At 49.3% G+C, this 19,645-nt stretch overlaps 1 protein-coding gene across 2 annotated transcripts; it reads left to right on the top strand.

Moving 5' to 3' along the window:
* Positions 1-224: 224 nt before the first annotated feature.
* Positions 225-18,611, top strand: LOC307087292 (zinc finger protein DPF3-like). Of its 2 annotated transcripts, none has more exons than XM_079752814.1 (9): positions 225-259; positions 6,418-6,578; positions 7,354-7,461; positions 10,828-10,955; positions 11,657-11,752; positions 12,337-12,400; positions 14,427-14,576; positions 15,260-15,373; positions 15,578-18,611. In XM_079752814.1, exons 1-9 carry the CDS (start codon positions 228-230, stop codon positions 15,754-15,756), a joined length of 1,032 nt encoding a protein of 343 aa, XP_079608940.1. In that variant the 5' UTR covers positions 225-227; the 3' UTR covers positions 15,757-18,611. The 2 variants fall into 2 exon arrangements, with proteins under 2 accessions (XP_079608940.1, XP_079608939.1); XM_079752813.1 differs by lacking the exon at positions 225-259 and adding an exon at positions 5,004-5,229.
* Positions 18,612-19,645: the final 1,034 nt, after the last annotated feature.

Genomic DNA, 19,645 nt, shown 5'->3' with positions numbered 1-19,645 from the left:
CCTGAAGAGAGGGCTCTTTAAAAGTCATGGAATACAGTTGTGTACAATATAAATACAAGGGAAAACCCTTTAAAATAATTTTGACAGCTCACCCCATAGGCCACGCCCCGTTCACATATGCTGCCCATGCATTGGTCCATGATTTCAAACCGCGCTCTGATTGGATGCTTTGTCGTAGGTTTCCCTCAGAACTGCAAGACGCTGATATTGCGTTACATTGTGGCAAAATGGCGGCTGTCATTCAGAATCCACTAAAAGCGTAAGTAATTTGGCACAATACATACATTCTAAAAAATACTTTGTTGCCAACTCATCGCTTAACAGCTGCTGTGCATGCATGTCAATACAAGCCGTGCGACGGGGACAGATTACACTGTCCTAATGCATTTTATGGATTTCTTGCATTGCAAAGTAGCCTCGTACAGTTATTTTATCAAACAGCATTTTTAATTTTATACCAAACATATCCCTTAAAGCGGGGTGTCAATCGTAATGCGCTCGGAAAGTGTTGGCTTGAGACGATTGTGTATCGAGGGAGAGAAAATGCCTCCTTGTTGGGGTATTTAGTCTGGAAAGTGTCGACAGCGTGCCCGGCGGTACAGAACATTTCAGCCGATCCTCTTCAGGCTCAGCCAGACATGGACAGTAAAACGTGTTGTTCTGCGTTAAGAAGACCCGTGTGCAGTTGGTGTGAACAGTCAACATGTCAACTTTGGCTAAACTGAGCGCAGACGTGGTCTGGAGCAGCCGCTTGTGAAGTGAAGTAAAGGGGGAGGCATTTTGGATTTACATGCGTTCTGTCCGTATCCAAAAAGTGATATTATGTTGGTCCTCTCAGAACCAAGCCTGGCTTATCATTGAAAGGGGCTTCGATCATGTCAACTGTGTGATATTCCTGCCGAAGCATTGCTCCACATATTTCCCCAATTGCCCTTTGTTCTTCTGTATTCTTCCATTCCATTGCAGACGTACTCTACCTATCCATGTAGACTCGACATGACTTCAGCCGATATCATTGTTGGCATAGATTACATTAGATGGCATGGGATTCAGCCCTATATGCATGCTGGAAATGGCCCACATATCATCAGTTTATCGTCAGCAGTGATCGTGTGGACTGTGAAGTGTTGGAGCAGGCAATCGGCTGTGCCTTTAAGTGGAGATTAGCTGGGTCCGGGATTCTGGGCCCATCTGTCAAGAGATGCTCCGACAGAGAGGAAGTGTAGGGAACAAGCGGTAGATCCATCTGCTCTCATAGGTACCCTGGCACCCCGTGGACTTCAGCATTGCCAGTGTATTAAAGCAAACACTTCTGTACATAAGTGTACATATGCCACTCAGCCCTTCTGACATCATAAGAGGCATTACTCCGATCTAGGGTAGCCATACTACAGAGAAAACTTTATTCATGACATCTCTGCAAATAATATAAAATTCCTGCATTTTTAGAAGAATTGGGCTCTGGTCTAGCCTGGAGGGAGCTAAGCCAAGAAACTCTGGGGTCATTCACAGTTGCCTTGTTTTCACCATGTCGCCATGCTAGTTAAACCTAGCCTCTTTTCTCTAGCTGCTCCTTTGCTAGTTGGAGTACACAGGAAACGGCCTTTCTCATGATACTGCTGGATTATGTCCCTTCATGTGTCTCAACGTGATGTGCAAGTGTGCTTCAAAGCTGCTGTTTTAAATCTTGACCGGATTTAGCATTCTGATGCAGAATGTCCCCTTGATATAAGCTGTGCTTAATGAAGTGTTTCAATCTGCTATAATTAGCTTCTGTCTTGGGTTTCTGACTTCATTTCACACATTTGTCAGATTATAATTAGTCACACTTGACACTAATTGGATGTTGCTCCTGTGGACCAGTGTGACCTTTTCTGTATGAAGACGATTCACTTTTGGGAAATGAGTTGCTGAAGAGGCTTTGGCTGGCGCCTTGTTGAAGGACCACATATGTAAGCCTGGTGGGTGTGCGAGTGGGAGTGTGTCAGTGTGAGAGAGGCGTCTCTAGAAATGCTTAACAATGTGCAGCATCTGAAGGGGCCTAGGCGAATACGTTCTCTTGATTTTGCGAACGGTGGAGAAGCACTGCCCTGTACGCTGGCTACCTTCTGAATGTTGTTGAGTAGACTTTGAGTGAGTCATTGCTGCTGTTTGTTGCTGCTGCTGCGCTGTGGAGGTGTACGGTCTCGTTTTCTTCCTGCCCTCTCCCTAGCTGTGTCATTCTGATTGGCGTAATGAGGGGGTTGTTGTCAGGATGCAGACACGATGTGGGCCCTCCTCTTCCTCCTCCTCCTCCTCTGTTATGTGGTAGCTCTGGCTTCCTGTGAAGGCGCTGAGCACCTGCGTGTGTAAAAGGAACCTCTGATCAAAGCGCAACAAGCTCAGGCGACGTCTGCCTCTGTGCCCGTTGCTCCCTGTGTTTAGTGCGTTTATATTCGAGTTTAAGCCCTGTCACACTGGAGGTAGAAAGGGACACACAGCGGTTTAATGTCGCCCTGGTGCTCCCATAGTGGGAGGCGCTCAGCAGTCAAATCTCTCAGAACAGTTTTTGTACACTCGCACAGCGGTCACATGACCCGGTGAGACGTTGACATGAGCACACAGATAGCGGAGGTCCCACTGGCAACAAGATTTTGTCTTTTGTCCCTCCACCCCCTACCTCACCACCACCACAACTAACACCAAACAGGGGGCTAAGGCACACTCTTTCGATGGCTGAATTCCTGCGAGGACACACCTCAAACCACAACGCTGGGAGCTTACCAGTATGACAGAGCTTCCAGCAGGCCCACATAGATCGACTCTTGAACAGTCGACCTAGCCTCTCCTGGGTCTCCCATAAGGTTTGCATATGAAATGGTACGTGAGGGATCGGTCGAGCGTGAAGTGGCGTGTTCCTCTTTGAGGGTTACAGACAGACAGCGAGAGGGTTGGAGAAGTCGACGATGGGAAGACGGAGCTCGGGAGAGAGAGCCGCTTTCTCCCACCTTCTCTGTCAGACGTGTCAGGCTCCTCACTCGTCACAAGTGTCAAGATAGACCTCGCGCCGCGGCCCCGTCCACCTGCTGCTGCAAGCGTAGCTACAGAGAAGCACGCAGCGGTTTGGTTCCTCTTGACACCAGGGCCCGGGGGCGGAGGAGACGGAGGAGGAGACGGAGGAGGTGGTGAGGTGGGGGGCACTCATGAAGACATGAGACTTTTAGCAGCCGCCCCTCTTTGGACTGCCCGGCCCCGTCCTCGCCACTCTTCTTGAACTCTGTAGTGCTGCGTTTATAATGTCCTCGCTCTGCTGCTACTACTCCGGCCCGCGGGGTGCCCGACTCTTTGAGCCCGAGCACCCGTCCCCTCTCTCCCCTGTGGGGAAGGGAGAGCGGGCGGGTTGGTGGGGGTAGGGGGAGGGCAGTGGAGAAACAGCCTGCTGGTCGTAAACTGATATGTCACACCGTATCCCGTCAGGAGCTGCTTGTTGATATGAAGGAATGAATGTAATATACATGGGCCAGATTGTTGGCACCGCTACCAGGGAAACGCTACACTTGTTGAGTATGTAATGGAAGACAGAGCTGAAGGAGTGAAAAAAAGAAAGAGGTTGGTGATGAATGCTTACGAAAGCAGGCTTTGTTTGTTTGATTTTGTGTGTGTGTGTGTGTGTGTGTGTGAAAATGATTCCTATTATTAAAACAACTCTCTCTTTTTAATGTTTTTGCTCTGTGGTCAGTCTGTTTGGTAAGGAGAGCTGCGGATAATAACGCTACTTGTTAAAACTCCAGCTTGTGGAGCCGGGCTTGTGTACACTCTGCAAGAAGTGGAGTCCAGCAAGGATTTCAAGTGCACTCCTTCAATGTTTTTGGGGGAAACTTGGTTGCTTTCACTCGACTTCACCTCTAGGAGATAATTATTCTTAGGCTGGGTTTGTTACTATGTTAAAGTGTGAACAACCCGACCAATCAGAGGGACGGAATGCCTCATTTAATTTGTTGATTGCGTTAGAGAGGAAACAAAGGGTGCTGGTCAGGTGATGGTCTGTCAGCTGTTCGCATTCTCATCGTCATGGCTGACAAAACGAGAGTCAGCATTCTATTAATCAATGAACACAGCTGATCGGTTATCAGAGGATCAATTCTTCACTCACTCCCACCCTTGTGCTCTTTTGCAACCTTTAGTACCGTCGCTGTGAAGTCAAGTCAAGCTTCAGGATTGTTTAAGGTCATGTGTTATTCAGCTGTTTTGTAGATGCATCCTGGAAAAATACAGCAATGTGCCAAAACATTCAAATCTATGTTGCATAAATAAAGTATTTCCAAATTGAAAGTTAAAAGAATGTAATCCAACTGCTCAGAAGGTTATGGTGAACTTTCACTTTTACAATTTGTAACTTTGGCCGGACGTGGATCTTGTACCATCGTGTATGTAAAGCGCAGGCTGTTGATTTGCATACCACAATGGCGCACAGACACAACTGAACTCAGTCGGCTCCCCAGACCAGTTGAACAGTAGAACAACTAAGGACAATCAACCGTTTTATCTCCTTATCTGATGGCTGCTTCTAGGCTCCTGCTCCTTTTTTTTTTTTCTTTCTTTCTCTCTGGCTTGTTTTCTAGGGGGGACTGCTCCCCCCCCCCCCGCTCTCTTTGTGTGTGACGTCTCTCTCTCTCTGGCTCTCTCTTCACACCTCACGTTCCCCTCCTTGCCTTGTGTACCTGTGGCCGTGTTTACTCTTCCCTCGTGGTGCGGACCAGTCGCCGCTCCCTTCCACAGCCTCTCAGACACTGTGGCTTTTGTCTCGCCACAGCAGCGGCCCGATGCAAGGCTGCATTCCAACTGCTGCTGTTTTATCTGCCTGAGGTCGTCTCATCAAAGAGCACAGACTACAGAGGGAGGGAGGAAGGGAGGGAGGGAGGGAGAGTTGAAGAGAGAGTGGGGCTAGACAGAGCGGGAAGAGTTGGAGAGAGAAGAGTTGGAGAGAAGGGATAGAGAGTTGGGGAAAGAGAGCAGGAGGGAGAGAGAGTGTTGAGAAGGAGAGAGAGAAGAGAGCGAGCGGAAAAGACCCATCGAGATGTCACTGAGAACAGAGAACCGCCTGGGCGCCACCCGCCAGCTTTACTTTGAGACTTGCAGACTCATGCTCCCGCCAGCTGCTCATTAGTTTTATTTCCAAAATGGCCGCCTGTTAATGGAGTAATTGAGAGCACGTGGAGGAACTTCCATTACGCCAGCACCGATCCCGGGGTATGTTCCCCACTCCCTGGGTTTGTTCAGAGACGCTGCGGCAGCCATTATTGGCCATGTTCTTTCCAATGGTTCCAGGTTTTTAGTTTTACCACCACCATCTTCTGATTTCAGTCAAATCAGGAGCCGCCCTTGTGGCACTCTAGCTGAGTTAATTAAGTAGGCTAATTACTATTCCATGCAGCCATCTCGCGAGCGCGGATGTGAGATTTACTCCCCCAGTTCATCCTGAATATTAACAGCCGAGGCCTGAGGGACCGTCAGAATCTGACAGACATTGAGGAAAGTGAGAAGATAAGCAGTGCTAGTGAATGTATAATATACTGTATAGATATGGATGGATGGAAAGATAGATGGATAGTGTTGTGGTGCTGCCTACACTCCTAATATGCCTTCATTGATTCCACACACACACACACACACACACACACACACACACACACACACACACACACACACACACACACACACACACACACACACACACACACACACACACACACACACACTGTTTGTGCTGTCTCGGGTGAGATTGAATTAGGAGTGCAGATCTAGAGGTCATGGCGATAGAGAGGGTGTGTGCTCAAACCCCTGCAAGAGGGAGAGTTTTGCAATCTGAGCGTTAGTCACGGCTATTTGCGCCTCCTTTTCTGTTTAACCTGATTTAGCTCGCTGAGTTGGCAGAACAGCTTGGGTATTATTTAGTACTCCATCCTTTATTCCCGAAAGAGGGCACTTGTGATTTCAATATTCGTTAATTAGCATAATTTTAGTTGTTTGCTCAGGTGAGGTCATCGCTCCTGGCCGTCCTGATTTGTGTTTGTCTGTGCATGAAAATGCCTGGTTTGGTTCCACTGTCTGCGTTGTACCGTAATGCTCTTTTTTTTATTATTTCTGGGCAATTCCATCACGCAAACCTTTTGTTCTGTTTTTTGTGTGTGTGGTTGTGGGGGTGTGTTTGTGTGTGTGTGTGTGTGTATTTGATGTTCATCATCGCCTAACCCGTGTCGGAGCCGGTTGAACTTTAGACCACTGAATGATTACCTGGTCACCGGGTCATCCAATTTGAATCAGGGAATATGGTCTGCATCAGGGGTCACAACCTCGCCCCCTTGGTTTCCTTTTGCCTGCCACGGTTCCATTGCTCTGTCCCTGAGTGCTCCTCCCTGCCAACGCTGCCCCCTGCAGGTTGGGAGACCAGTTCTACAAGGACGCCATCGAGCAGTGCCGCAGCTACAACGCCCGCTTGTGTGCCGAGCGCAGCGTGCGCCTGCCCTTCCTGGACTCCCAGACGGGAGTGGCGCAGAACAACTGCTACATATGGATGGAGCGGCATCAACGCAGCCCCGGTGGGAGGACACGCACGCACGCATGAACAGACACGCACAGGCAGACGCGAACGTGCAGACGCACGCACACACTAGCATGCACACAAAGACATGCACGAACACAAGCACACGCACAAACACACACACACACACACACACACGCATGCCGTGCATGCATGCATGCATGCATGGCACGCACGCACAGACCGCACGCCCGCACTCACAGGCACGTCCGCACGCACAGACACGCATGGAAGCACAGACATGCACGCACCCACAAACCAACACACACAGAATTGGTAAAGAAGCGTCTTTTGTTGTGTCGTAGGTGTTTGTTTTCGGACAGATGGAGGGCAACACGCAGTGTATGATCAGTCAGTCTTCTTCTTGTGTGACAAAAAAAACAAATAAATCCATAGGGCCATGACAATGAATTGGCAAAAAGGTTATAAACATGCACTGTTGAATGGAATATACCAACATGTTTTGTGGATATTTTTGTGATGATTCACAATAACAAATAAGGTATGGAACTATTATATAGCTTCAACAAAGCTGTTTCACCAGGCTTACTTGCACTTATTTGTCCCCTCCACCCTTCGCTTTTTGGCAAAAAACAAACAAACCGATATTCCACAGACCAAACACAACCATCGGCTCCAAATGGTTGTAACCCCCCCCACGTACCTATCTAGAGGATCTGCACTGCCTGGAACCAAAAGCTGCGACCCTATCTTTGCTTGGTCTTATCTGTGTCTGTGTGTCGCCCCCCCCCCCCCCCCCCCCCCCTGTGCAGGTGTGGCGGCCGGCCAGATGTATACCTACCCCGCCCGCTGCTGGAGGAAGAAGAGACGGCTCCACACGGCCACAGACCCCCGCCTAGGACTCTACGGCCTCCAGCTCGGTAAGGGCCAATTAAAGGGTGTGAGCTGACACTGCTCAGACTCTCACCTCCCCCCCCCCCCCCCCCCCCCCCCCCCCCCCCCCCAACACGCTCCTGGAAGCCCGGGACACACCCCCCTCCTCCATTACCCGCCAGCCTTCCGGCAGCCCTTATTGGCGATATCACCCGCCATCGACGGGGATTCGTGCTAATCTCGCTAAAAGCCCCGTCGGTTCCCTGCGCTGACGGCGGTGCGCCGGGCAGAGCGCCGCCGTCCGCCTCGCTGCCGCTCCCCGGCCGTCGTGTTCGCCCGCTCGTGTCCGCCGCCCCGCGCCGGCGAGGTTTGTTGTGCGAGAAGTAGGAAACCTAATTAGATTTTGGCTGCAGCTGCCGCTGCTGGGAGTCGCCAGGCAGAGCTCAGCGCCTTGTGGTGGGCTGTATTTAATAAACGTTAAGGAACGGGGGTCCGGCTGCCACCGCCGTGTGCTCACGTCTCACGCAACACTTTTTAACCCCCAACCCCCTCCCCCACTCACTCTATTATGTCCTCACCTGATCTCAGCCCTGCTCTCTTTCACTGCCTCTGCCTTCTGCCACCCCTACCCTACAATCTCTACATCCCTCTTTGTGTGAGTGTGTGTGTCTTTGTGTGTGTGTGTGTGTCTCTTTGTGTGTGTGTGTGTGTGTGTGTGTGTGGTGGGGGGGGTCTGTGTGGTGGAGCACGTGCATTCGGATCCTAGCGGATTCACGGCGATGTTCCCCTGGACTAAATAATGCAGTCTGACGGAGAACTGTAATCCCAGCGTTCTTCCAACGAGACGGGGTGTGTTGCGACACAGCCTGCTGCAAGTCTCCGAACACCAGGGTTTAGGTGGGGGGGGGGGGGGACTTTGTCTGTCATTCGATAAGCGTGATGGGGCATATTCTTTTGCGGAGTGATTAGCTCATGCTTTTCCTCAGATTTGCTTTTGAATCTGATTCTATCTGCTTCGTCTAGAAGGCAGAGTTGGGAGGGGGTTGGTGGTGGGACGGAGAAAGTGAGCGACGGGGCGAGAGAGACAGCTTGTGAACGGAGCCTTTTGTTTCTTAAACACAGCTCACTGTAGCTCTATTGTTTTCCTACCGAGTTCTGACTGACTGCACAGCCTACCTCCTAGCCCCCCGCCCTCTCCCCCGCTGCCTCCCTCCCCCTCTCCCCCTCCCTCTCCCCCTCTCTCCTCCCTCTCCCTCCCCCTCTCCCCCTCCCTCTCCCTCCCCCCCTCCCTCTCCCCCTCTCTCCTCCCTCTCTCTCCTCCCTCTCCCTCCCTCTCCTCCCTCTCCCCCTCCCTCTCCCTCCCCCCCTCCCTCTCCCCCTCTCTCCTCCCTCTCCCTCTCCCCCTCTCTCCTCCCTCTCTCTCCTCCCTCTCTCTCCTCCCTCTCCCCCTCTCTCCTCCCTCTCCCTCCCCCCCTCCCTCTCCCCCTCTCTCCTCCCTCTCCCTCCCCCTCTCCCTCTCCCCTCCTCCCACCCTTGGTTGCCTTCTCCAGCAAACAAAAGCCCATAGCACGAGAGCGTTTAACTGATTTAACCTGGCGTTACTGGGATGCGGCCGGCCAGAGGTGGCCCGCGACTCAAGCAGGGGCAGGGGCAGGGGCCAGGCCGAGCGGGGAGAGGGGGAGAGACCTGCTGGCTGCCCTGGCTGGGCTGTGCGCCGGCCGTCTGGCATCCCAGGCAGGCTCTGTGCTGTCTAGCGGATGGTGTGCCGGAGACAGGGGCTGCATGCAGAATCAGCTCCCTGCTGCAGGCTGCTGCCGGCTCTATTTTTAGGCCCCCAGCCTCCCATGGGTTGGCAGGGGGGGGGGGGGGGGGGGTTGGGAGGGGGAGGGTGGATGGGTGGGGATGGGGGAGGGAAGGGAGGGAGGGAGGGGTGCTGTCTCGTCGCGGAGAGTTGAAAGTCACAATGGTGAACGGTTGCTGCTGGTGTTGCCATGCACCAGGTTCCCCCCCCCCACACCTCCAGTTAGTTCAGTTTTAGTGAAGCACGTCGTGGCTGCCTGCCTCCTGCACCGCTGCTGTCAGTCACCAGGCCTCACCTCGCTGACCCCCTGCTGCTGAAGCACTTCCCGCCCGTTCATTATCCCGGAAGAATAATTCACAGTAGACGCAGCAGGGGAGGGAGTCTCACTAAATGGAGGGGGATTAAAACCCACACGCACAGGCACGCACGCGCACAACGTCGACTGCTGCTTACTGGTGCCAGAGGTGTGGGGTGGTCGGGGAACGGCTGAGTGTGTCTGTCTGTACAGCTGTCCTTCTGTCTGTCTGTCTGTCAAAGCTTTGTCTGATCGATCTCTGCTCGCTCTGCCTCCCCTCTACGTTGTCGGTATGAATCTGCCTGTGCAATAAGGAGGATACCACTGATCTATCATATATATATATATATAGATAGATAGATAGATAGATAGATAGATAGATAGGGAGGTCTGTAATGCTGCACATTTCTTGGAGATTTGTCTACATGAATGCAGTTGAGATGGAGATATATAGATCTTTAGAGATAGATGGATACATCTATAGAGATAGTGATATGTATTCCCAACTGCATTCATGTAAACAAATCTCCCAGAAATGTGCAGCTTTATAGACCTGCCTAACCCTGCAGTTGACTTCCACCTCAGTCTTTAAAGCATGCGGCGTGTCGCCGATGATCTATGACTGTGGGGAACTGCTTTAGAGGACGCGCTGGAGCCCGGGCAGACGTTGTTACTCCAGCCTAGCCTCAGGCACTTGAGGGGTTTTCTGTGGTGGTTTTAACATCAATCTCCTTACAATATTTAAGCTTTAAAGATGTGTTTTATATGATTTTAAAAAAAGATGAAAAGCATTATTGTTCAATTCTCAGATTCTGTTTAACCTGAGCAGAATCTGACATTATGCAGAGCCATGTGATTCTGCATCATGTAACTGCTATGTGTGATTTGTAAACAGTAGGCCCGGTTGCACAACAGATATCACAAAATCTCCTCCTTAGTGTGACAAATGATTCATTTATTTTTAGCGGAAGCATGTAAATGTTTGATGGAAACTCTGCCAAAGCCCAACACTACTTGAGAGACAATGTTTTAAATGACCACACTCGGCCTTGTCTTAAGTCATACCACACATTCTTAGCAGCATGATTTCATAGCCTCAAGTCAATGCTCTGGAGGGCTGCAGCTGATCTCAGGACAGTTTGACAGATAATATTTAGATTTTGAGCTGACACACGACTAAACCACCTCACCCTGACCCCCGCGTGCAAAAACCCCTTTGTACTTCTTCCTCTGTGTGGAGTAACAGTATCCATGTTATTTCCTCCACTGTTGAAAGTGATATATTTGCGCTCCCCTGTGTTGTTGACCTGCGTCCAGATGGCAGTCTCATGTCTAAGGACTCGCTGCCTACGCAGAGCACCACCCTAGAGGCCCTGCTGCGCGGAGAGGGTCTGGACAAGAGGAACAACTCAAAAAACGATGAGGAGAGCTTGCTGGAGATTCAGGTGGGTCACACTCCCGGGACGGGACATTTTGATTTATTTATGGGATAAGGTCTCACCTTAATTAGTTTTTCATTTTTCAATCTCATAATTGTTGATGGTGGTTAATGGATTAACGTTCAACTAGGCGTGAATGAACCTTTTTATATCTTTTTTTTTACCTGGGAAACCCTTTTCTGTTAATTATATCAAATCAACCCGTTGAGGCAGATACATTAAGCATTATTACGATTACTACAATTAGTGTTATACTTGAGACTCGGGGATGTCCTAGTTTCTTAATTTCCACTACGACTACTGTTGTTTCCATTTAAGGCATATAGCAATCACTTTGAACCAAAGCGACTTACAACGATTCATACACACATTCACACACCGCCGGCAAAGTCAAGGCAAGGCGACAATCCAGCTCGCCGTGAGCAGTCAGGGTTTAGCCTCAGGGACGCCGCGACACCCGGCTAGGAGGAGCCGGGGATCGGACTAGCAACCTTCCAGTTAAAAGTCAACCCGCTCTACCTCCTGAGCTAAGCCGACCCGCCTCCGTTTCCCTTTTCAAGTGATGAGCGTAGTGCCGAAGACTCCATTTAATGGAGCTCATCTGGAGACGCCCAGATGAGCCAGATATAGCATCTGGTGAAACGTATGCGGGAGGAAATGTAGCAAGGCACACGGCACAAAGCCCATCTCTCCCTTGTTCGACACAGAGGGTTCTGGAGGCTGACGCAGCGGAGGACGTCTTCAACGACGACGACGACTACGAGGTGGACACGCCCAAGAGGAGACACAGAGGCAAAGGAAGGGTACGTAGAACCCTCACTGTGTGTGTGTGTGTGTGTGTGTGTGTGTGTGTGTGTGTGTGTGTGTGTGTGTGTGTGTGTGTGTGTGTGTGTGTGTGTGTGTGTGTGTGTGTGTGTGTGTTCGTGTTCCTTTTATAGATTCCAATAGCGGAAGGTTGCAATTCTATATCCTGATTAAGTTGTGGCTCATAATGTAGGGTTATATTAAGACTACATATGAGCTTCTATTTATGTTTCTATTTTACAATATTCTATTTTTTTTTTGGTACAAATGTAGTTATTGTATAGCTGTAGTTCTTATTCTAACCAGCTATGTTTTGTGTGTAGCCTATATTCGATTTCTCGCTATCCTTCCGCAGTAAATTGACACTTACTTTGCACTTTACTTTATTCATAATTAGGTATAAATATTATGTACCATATCCAAAGCGTCTTACCAAGTGACTTGGGACACATGTCATTACGGTCTAGTGGTTAGGAAACCTGGCTCAAACATGCTTCAGGGTAGACGGCGGACATTGGGTGTCCAACCCGGTCCCCTTTGAGCTGGGCCTCGGACCACCCTGAGACTGATTCTCTCTCCACAGGGCCGGGGGTCGGGCCGACGGAGGACGGACGTGGACGACCAGGACAAGCCGTACGTCTGTGACAGTGAGTACTGAGACGCTGCACCAGCAGTTACATTTTACATTTAGGGCATTTAGCAGACGCTTTTATCCAAAGCGACTTACAATAAGTGCATTTGTTACAATAAGTACATTTGTCATAAGAAGTGAAACAATATATCGCTGTCGGTACAGTAAAGACGTTCATAAAACCAAGTGCAAGTATTACAATCGCTAGGCTAACCCATTCCCTGTGTAAAGCAGCGATAGCAGCTACTGTAGATGCTACACAATTAAGTACCTTGAATAAGTGCAATGTACAAGTTGGATGCACGCAGCCAGGACTTCCCACTGGGGCAGAGCAGATGAACAAAGGTTGCTAGGTTACCACAGTCTCTGTGAAGATAGTTTGCCACCTCCGGGGTAAGATTTTCCTGGAGTACCTGATCTCCGGAAATCCGACTACAATTAGCACGAGCGAATCCGTAATCTTCCCTCGTCGTGAGCTATGTTACGATTTGCTGTGCGCGTAAATAGTTTTACATGCTTTTGTGACATGGCTCTCCGGGTGTTCCTTGCATTAGCATTAGGGAGAAAACCAAACGGAAAACCTAGCGCGCATGCTAGGCTGGACGCATGAGGAAAAGCAGCACTTGGGGAACTCTGCTCTCTTTGTGGTGCCTGTTCTTCAACGCAACATCTTTCATTTCCCTTTGCTTTGTGTTTTTTCTGTTTCAGACAGACACAAACAAAAGCATAACTCAAAATCTTCAACCTCAGCTATATCGACTGGTTGGCTCTTATTTTGTATCTCCGGTGAGCACGTTTGGAGTGGTTTTATGTCGTGGTACGATGGTGACAAGTGGTGGGATATGTAGTTTGTGCATTATGCAGTTTTACTTTGTCCTCATTTAAAGTGCTTTCGTGGCGTTGGCGTTCACCTTTCTCTTCTCCCACTCAGTAGGAGAAAGAACGGGTGAGGTCGGCATTGTACTGCCTCCTCACTTTCTGCTTTATTCCACCGAATCCTTCTTTATCACAACTTCAAGTGCTCTTTTCCTTCACCTTGGAGTCAGAGGTAGATAAGCTACAGCCCACCGGCAGCTATCCGTCCGGCTTTATATAACTCTACTGGTTGAAGGCATCGCAGTCCCTTCTCTCTAAAACAACACTCTTCTCCTAAAGAACTCAACACCTTGCGAGTCAAACCTCGGAGCCACCATTTTGATTTGAAGCTACCAAATGGATAGATAAGAGAGATAGATAAAACTTTATTAATCCCCCGGAGGGGAAACTCCTTTGTTGCAGCTCAGCAGCAGTGGAAGACACAGGATATAATACAATGTAATAAAATAAAAATACAAAGTAGTGCTAAGGAAAACAAAAATAGGTGCTAAAGTAAATGCTGAAGTAAGGACAAACAGGACAAACAGTCTGAAATTATAAATTATAAATTGGCCCAGTGCCAGTATATTAAAGTGTGCAAATGTTAAAATACTAAAAACAAAGTTGAGTACTTGAGGTGTACGTTTGTGAGATCAAGCCAGGGAGTGCGTTGGTAATCCAGAGTCAGTCACCCCCTGTCTGTCGTAGACGCAGTCGGCCTAGCTTCGACTGAGCATTCTTCACTTGTTTACCTTCAAACCTTTGGTCTGTACGTCGGTTCTGACCCTAGCCTAGCAAAGCCAATTTTTCTCGTGCAAAGAACACAATCCAGGTCTCAACTAGAGATGTTCCAATATCATTTTTTTCCTTCCCGATACCGAAAAAGAGTATAATCTGATCCAGCATCTAGCATTGGAACTATTAATAGCACTTGTTCTCATTGAAGGGTTCTCTTACAACGACAACAATGTACAGTCGGTTCACTTAACTTCAAATGCACCATAAGACTGCCCCTGTTTTTGATGTTCTTTGCCTGTGTTTTAAAGGAGCCAGTCACGTGATGGTATCGGGTCGGCGCATAGACTCGCCGATTCCCGATACTGCATTTTAGGCGGTATCGGAGGAATTTCCAATACTGGTAACGGAACAACTCTAGTCTCAGCGTGCCTTCTGCTCTTGTGTTGCAGTCTGTGGGAAGCGCTACAGGAACCGCACGGGGCTCAGCTACCACTACACCCATTCCCACCTGGCCCACGAGCAGCAGCGGCCCGGGGACAGCACCGCCGCCGCTGCCACCGCCCGATCCCCTTCCACAGCGCGTTCAGACAGGCACAAACGTAAGGATCCCCTCACCGGGTCATAAGGATCCCCTCCAGGATCATCAGGATCCTCACACTGGATCATTAGCGTCCCCTCACCGGATCATAAGGATCCCCTCCAGGATCATCAGGATCCTCACACTGGATCATTAGGATCCCCTCACCGGATCATAAGGATCCCCTCCAGGATCATTAGGATCCACCACACTGGATCATTAGGATCCTCACACTGGATCATTAGGATCCACCACACTGGATCATTAGGATCCACCACACGGGATCATTAGGATCCACCACACTGGATCATTAGGATCCCCACACTGGATCATTAGGATCCCCACACTGGATCATTGGGGCTTTCATGCTAGTCACATGTTTACAGATGCTTTCCCCAGACCTCTGCTTAGGCTGCTGAGGCTTGCTTGTGTAACCGTCTAATAGTTGGGAATTTTACATTACATTTTAGTAAACATTTGGGGCATTTAGCAGACACTTTTAGCCAAAGCCACTTACAATAAGTTTGTCAAAAGAAAGAGAAAGAGAAACAAAAGAGAGATGGATAAAAATCCACCACACTACTTTTACTTTTATTTTATTAGATTTTTTAGAGGATAACATGTTACATATATATATATATAATATTACATTCCCCATATTGTCATTTGATGTTAAAGTCCTTCCCCCCGCCTCTCTCTACACAGGTCTGAAGGGTCCAGTCCCAACTGGCATTCCCAATAACTACTGCAATAAGTGCAAGGGCTCCGTCAGGAAAACGGGTAAATCCGGGTCGGCCTGCTCCGCCTGCCACCGCAAAAGTGAGTTGACTGTCGGTGGAGCGCAGCAGGGAACAGCAGGACAGGAGTAGACACCGCTAGGCCCCAGAGCACACAGAGAAGGGGTTGGGATGTCAGTGGGGCGTGCTGGTGGTGGTGGGGAGGTCATAGGTCAGGGGTCAGGGGTCACAGGGTTGTGGTGCTCTGGTCCGTACTCACTGTGTCCTCCGCTGTCCTGTGTGCCAGCTGACCGCGGGGAGGCGCCGGGAGCGGGCGGGGCAGCGGCCGGGGCGGAGGAGCTGTTTGGCACCACCTCGGAGAGCGACGCCTCCACCTTCCACGGGTTTGAGGACGACGACCTGGAGGAGACCGCCGCCACCGCCGCCGTCGCTAACGGCAACGCAATATCCACCCGCTACAGATAGAGACCAGCTTTTCCCCACACAAACAGAGACCTTTTTTTTAAAGAGAGTATATGTATCTATCTATATGTATCTCCACGGATATATATGTAGATATATATATGGATGTCCTCTGGCAAATTCTGCTGCTTCTTTTTCAATGTTTTTTTTATGTTTTGTTTGTTTGCAGAAAGCACAAAGTGGTGATTTCAGGACGTTATTTTATCTACTGAACAATGTTGAATAATTTATGAACTCTTCCTTTTTTTTCTAATATATATTAACTCTGAAAGGCGATGATCTGCTCTCGGGCCGTTTGTCGGGCGAATTCTAAATCTAGATCTTTGGAGATCTTTTTTTTTTCTTCACTGGAGCAGAAGGAGCAAAATACGACGAGATGAACAAAAAGACAAGAAAACAAATCTATTAAAAAAAAAAACACTGGAACATTAAAATAGAGATCTGCTTCTCCATTCTGGATCGAGAATCCAGATATACAAAGGACTTCGATGTTATCCGATCTGACATGGACAAACATGACGGATGAACAGCAGTCCCAAGGAACCCTTTCTCTCCAGCTCTGAGATTGTACTGTAAAAAAACAACAAAAGAAAAAAAAGATAAAATGAAGGAACAAACTAAATGGTTGGACGCAGACCACTGGAACATAGACGCAGAATAACTAAAACCACAGCCCTCGGATGATGAAGACACACACACACACACACACACACACACACACACACACACACACACACACTTTCTTTCTCTCTTCTTCTCTATCTATCTATCTATCTCTCCCTCTATTTCTATCCTGGACTTGCGGTTCCTGAGGGATGGGGCCACTCTGGAGCCTCGTTGGTCCAGGAGAACGTGTCCCTGCTGGAGCCGCGGGTCACGTCATCGCGTGGACGCAGGGCAGCTTTGGCTTCGCAAAACCAAAAGGACGGCCGCTTCTGCTCATCTCCTCCAGGCATGTAGATGCAGCTGACAAAACACTTAAACCTTACTTTGATTTTGAAAACGCTCATTCTTTCTCTTCCTTACCGGGAAGTTTGCAAAAACAACGCTTTTATTTTGCTGCTGCTGCTGTTGTTGTTGTTGTGGGCCAAGCGATTCCTGGAGGTTTATGGTTCTCCCGGGAACCAAACTAGCTGAGGGTGGGGACAGTGTGTGTCGTGTTGAGGAGCAACCAGGTGCTGTGGTGTGTGACCCCCCCCCTTCCCCCCTCAGCCATGCCCTAAGGTCAAAGGTGGCAGATCAGGAGGCGGAGATGGGACAGCCATTTGAACTGATACGAACCCCTCCAGAACCCGACTCCACCACGTGTACCCGTCTGTGACCACGAACCACATGCCACCGGACAGCGGGAGGTTCTGAAGTGTTTCTTTCCAGCCCATGACTCACGTGCGCCGCATCGGAGCTCTGACGGCGTCCTCCGGTCTCTCGAAGAAGCTGTGCATGCGACTTGGAGCGGGCTCTCTGTCTTACAGGTCGGACCCTAGCCCCCCTCCCCCCCCCCCCCTGCCCTCTGGTCCGGTCTGACGCCGGGGCGTCCCTACGAGCCGAGCGGCCCGCCATCTCGCACTGGAAGCCGGCTCTGAAAGCCATGACAACACCCAACACCCGCCCCCCCCTCCCTCCCCCCAGCCTCCCGGCTGCAATGCTTATTGGACAGGTGATGGTTAACCCTGACCCCCAACCCCCGCCTTGGAGATGGTGCTCCACCTGACCACAGATACAAGCAGACCTCTGGACTACTGTGTTCATGCTCTGATATATGGGTTCCCGAGTGTTTACCTCTTTACTCTCTTTTGCTTTTTTCCTTTCTTTGTTTTGTTTCTCTGTCGTTATGATGTGAAGGGTTTCCTCTGCTGTACGTTACAGTGGACTGGTGACAGACCGGCTCTCGTTTTCTAAATGATTCTCACTCTTTTTAGGTTCGACCAGACTGTATTTTTATGCCTCCCGTCTCGGTCGGGGAAGCAGAACAGCCGACGCCGACTCTGGCGTCTTGTGTTTGCGCTGGCGTCGTTTGGTTTCAGCCCCTCGGCCCTAAATCAGCCCATTAGTGTTTAATTTGGCAACGGAAGACAAAGCCACCTCGCGTGAGGATCCCATTATAATCAATTCCCATAAGAGAATTGGATTAGCTGCAATTTTATCGCCACAGCAACCGCGCTTATGAAAACAAAAACAAACCAAAAAAGAACCACAAAAATTTGCAATAATGTTTGCATTATGTGTCTACTGATTGCATATTGATTTATTTATTACAATTTTTTAATCCGACGTGAAATACAATCTCTTTGTGTGATTCTGATCATGTTTCCCGTCGCACATTAAATATTTAGTAGTCATCAAAACATCGGAGTGTTCAGAGGCTTACGTTTGTACGCACACGAAAAGGAAGCGTAAGATAACAAACAAAAACAAAATTTAAAAATGTAATCCAAGTTATTTAATATATTTTTTGAGTGCTATAGAAGGCCCAGTGCTGAAGTGGAGAAGGAATTTGAAGTAGTGTGTCTCAAAGAGCCCCGAAGCCTCTTTCATGGGTCGCACATCCTATGAGTTTATCATTAATGTGATCACACCGCACAGACGTGAAATGTGTTGAGATGACTCTGAAGAGAATGTGTCCCTTTGTGGAGGACTAGAAATCCCGGGGGCATGATGACATGGCTACACTCATTCTCATTGTCGTTTTGCTCCTTTTATTTGTAATTCTTTATGCTTTGATTGTTTAGCACCCCTCACACCACTGTAGTTACCCCCCCTTTAACAAAGATTCACCTGGGCTAGTCAACAAGAGTGCATCAGCAATGCTTCCCTTTAATCACATGTCTACCATCACAGTCTACTGGTACCAGTGTGAAGACAACTGTCTTGATGGGGGGGGGCGGGGGGCGGGGGGCGGGCAAATAATGAAACAAAAAACAAAAATAGCCCCGCCCTGAATGCAAAACTTGTGATGTCAGCTCGGAAACTAGTGTCACCAATCCTGTATCTTATAGCCTGTATACCTCGTCAAAGACACTCAGCAATAGCCCCTGGATCCCTCTGCCCCCCCCCCCCCCCCCCCCCCCCCCCCCCCCCCCCCCCCCCCCCCCCCAGTTACTCCCGCCCCCAGTGGGGTAAAGGAAGTGGAGCCAAGAGGAGATGAAATGGACGTGCCCCCGGTGATTGTTTCATCTTCTGCTGTAAATACCAAGTTCCAAACGGAGAGATTGAAGTCTTTGTTTGTTAAACTATTTTTATTGTTCTGAAATAAATAAAAATGAATAAAGAAGGAAATCTGTGCACTGGTCGTGTTGGGGAGGGGGTGTTCTTGTGTGTGTGTATGTTCGTTCGTTCGAGGACACAGTTTTATATCCACCCGTCGTGTCAACTCCATTAAAAGGATAATCTCCCATAAAGGGGAGTAATGAGTCACGTTATTTCCATGGACACCACTTCCAGGTTCATTACTACTGCTGAACTCCGTAGGACATTTCAAGCCTGCTGTGTCAGATGAGTTTATCGCATTACTTTTGTGGCCTGCTGTCCACTAATCTATGTGGGAAACATAACAATGCATGCAAGACACAAGTATGATCCATTCTGGGCCATAAAGGCGCCCGACTCGGGTGCGCCCCCTTCTGGCGGTTACTGGTCGGGCTCGAGGGGGACATTTTTTTTTAAATCAACGGGCGCCCGTCCTCATTTTCTGCCTTGCGGTAACAAATAAATAAATTCACTTTGCACCATCACAATTTTTCATCTTCCGTGGTCCAGGTGCACTTGTACTATTCGCTCTGAAAGTGGGTTATCGTTTGACTAGCGTCACAAGTCAGAGACGTAAGCAGTGCCAGTGATTGCGCACTGGGTACCCAAATTAGATTGCACTACGTCTGACGCCCATTGTTTGTGA

This window comes from Pollachius pollachius (assembly GCF_949987615.1).
Source record: "Pollachius pollachius genome assembly, chromosome: 15".
NCBI classification, from domain to species: Eukaryota; Metazoa; Chordata; class Actinopteri; order Gadiformes; family Gadidae; genus Pollachius; species Pollachius pollachius.
This window is presented reverse-complemented; position numbering and strand designations above follow the sequence as displayed.

Bases quoted from the DNA above. Each gene is read 5' to 3' on its own strand.
- LOC307087292 (XM_079752814.1), top strand. From the start codon at position 228: ATGGCGGCTGTCATTCAGAATCCACTAAAAGC. The intron at 260-6,417 runs GTAAGTAATTTG...TGCCCCCTGCAG, and splicing joins ATTCAGAATCCACTAAAAGC to GTTGGGAGACCAGTTCTACA. The intron at 6,579-7,353 runs GTGGGAGGACAC...CCCCCTGTGCAG, and splicing joins GCGGCATCAACGCAGCCCCG to GTGTGGCGGCCGGCCAGATG.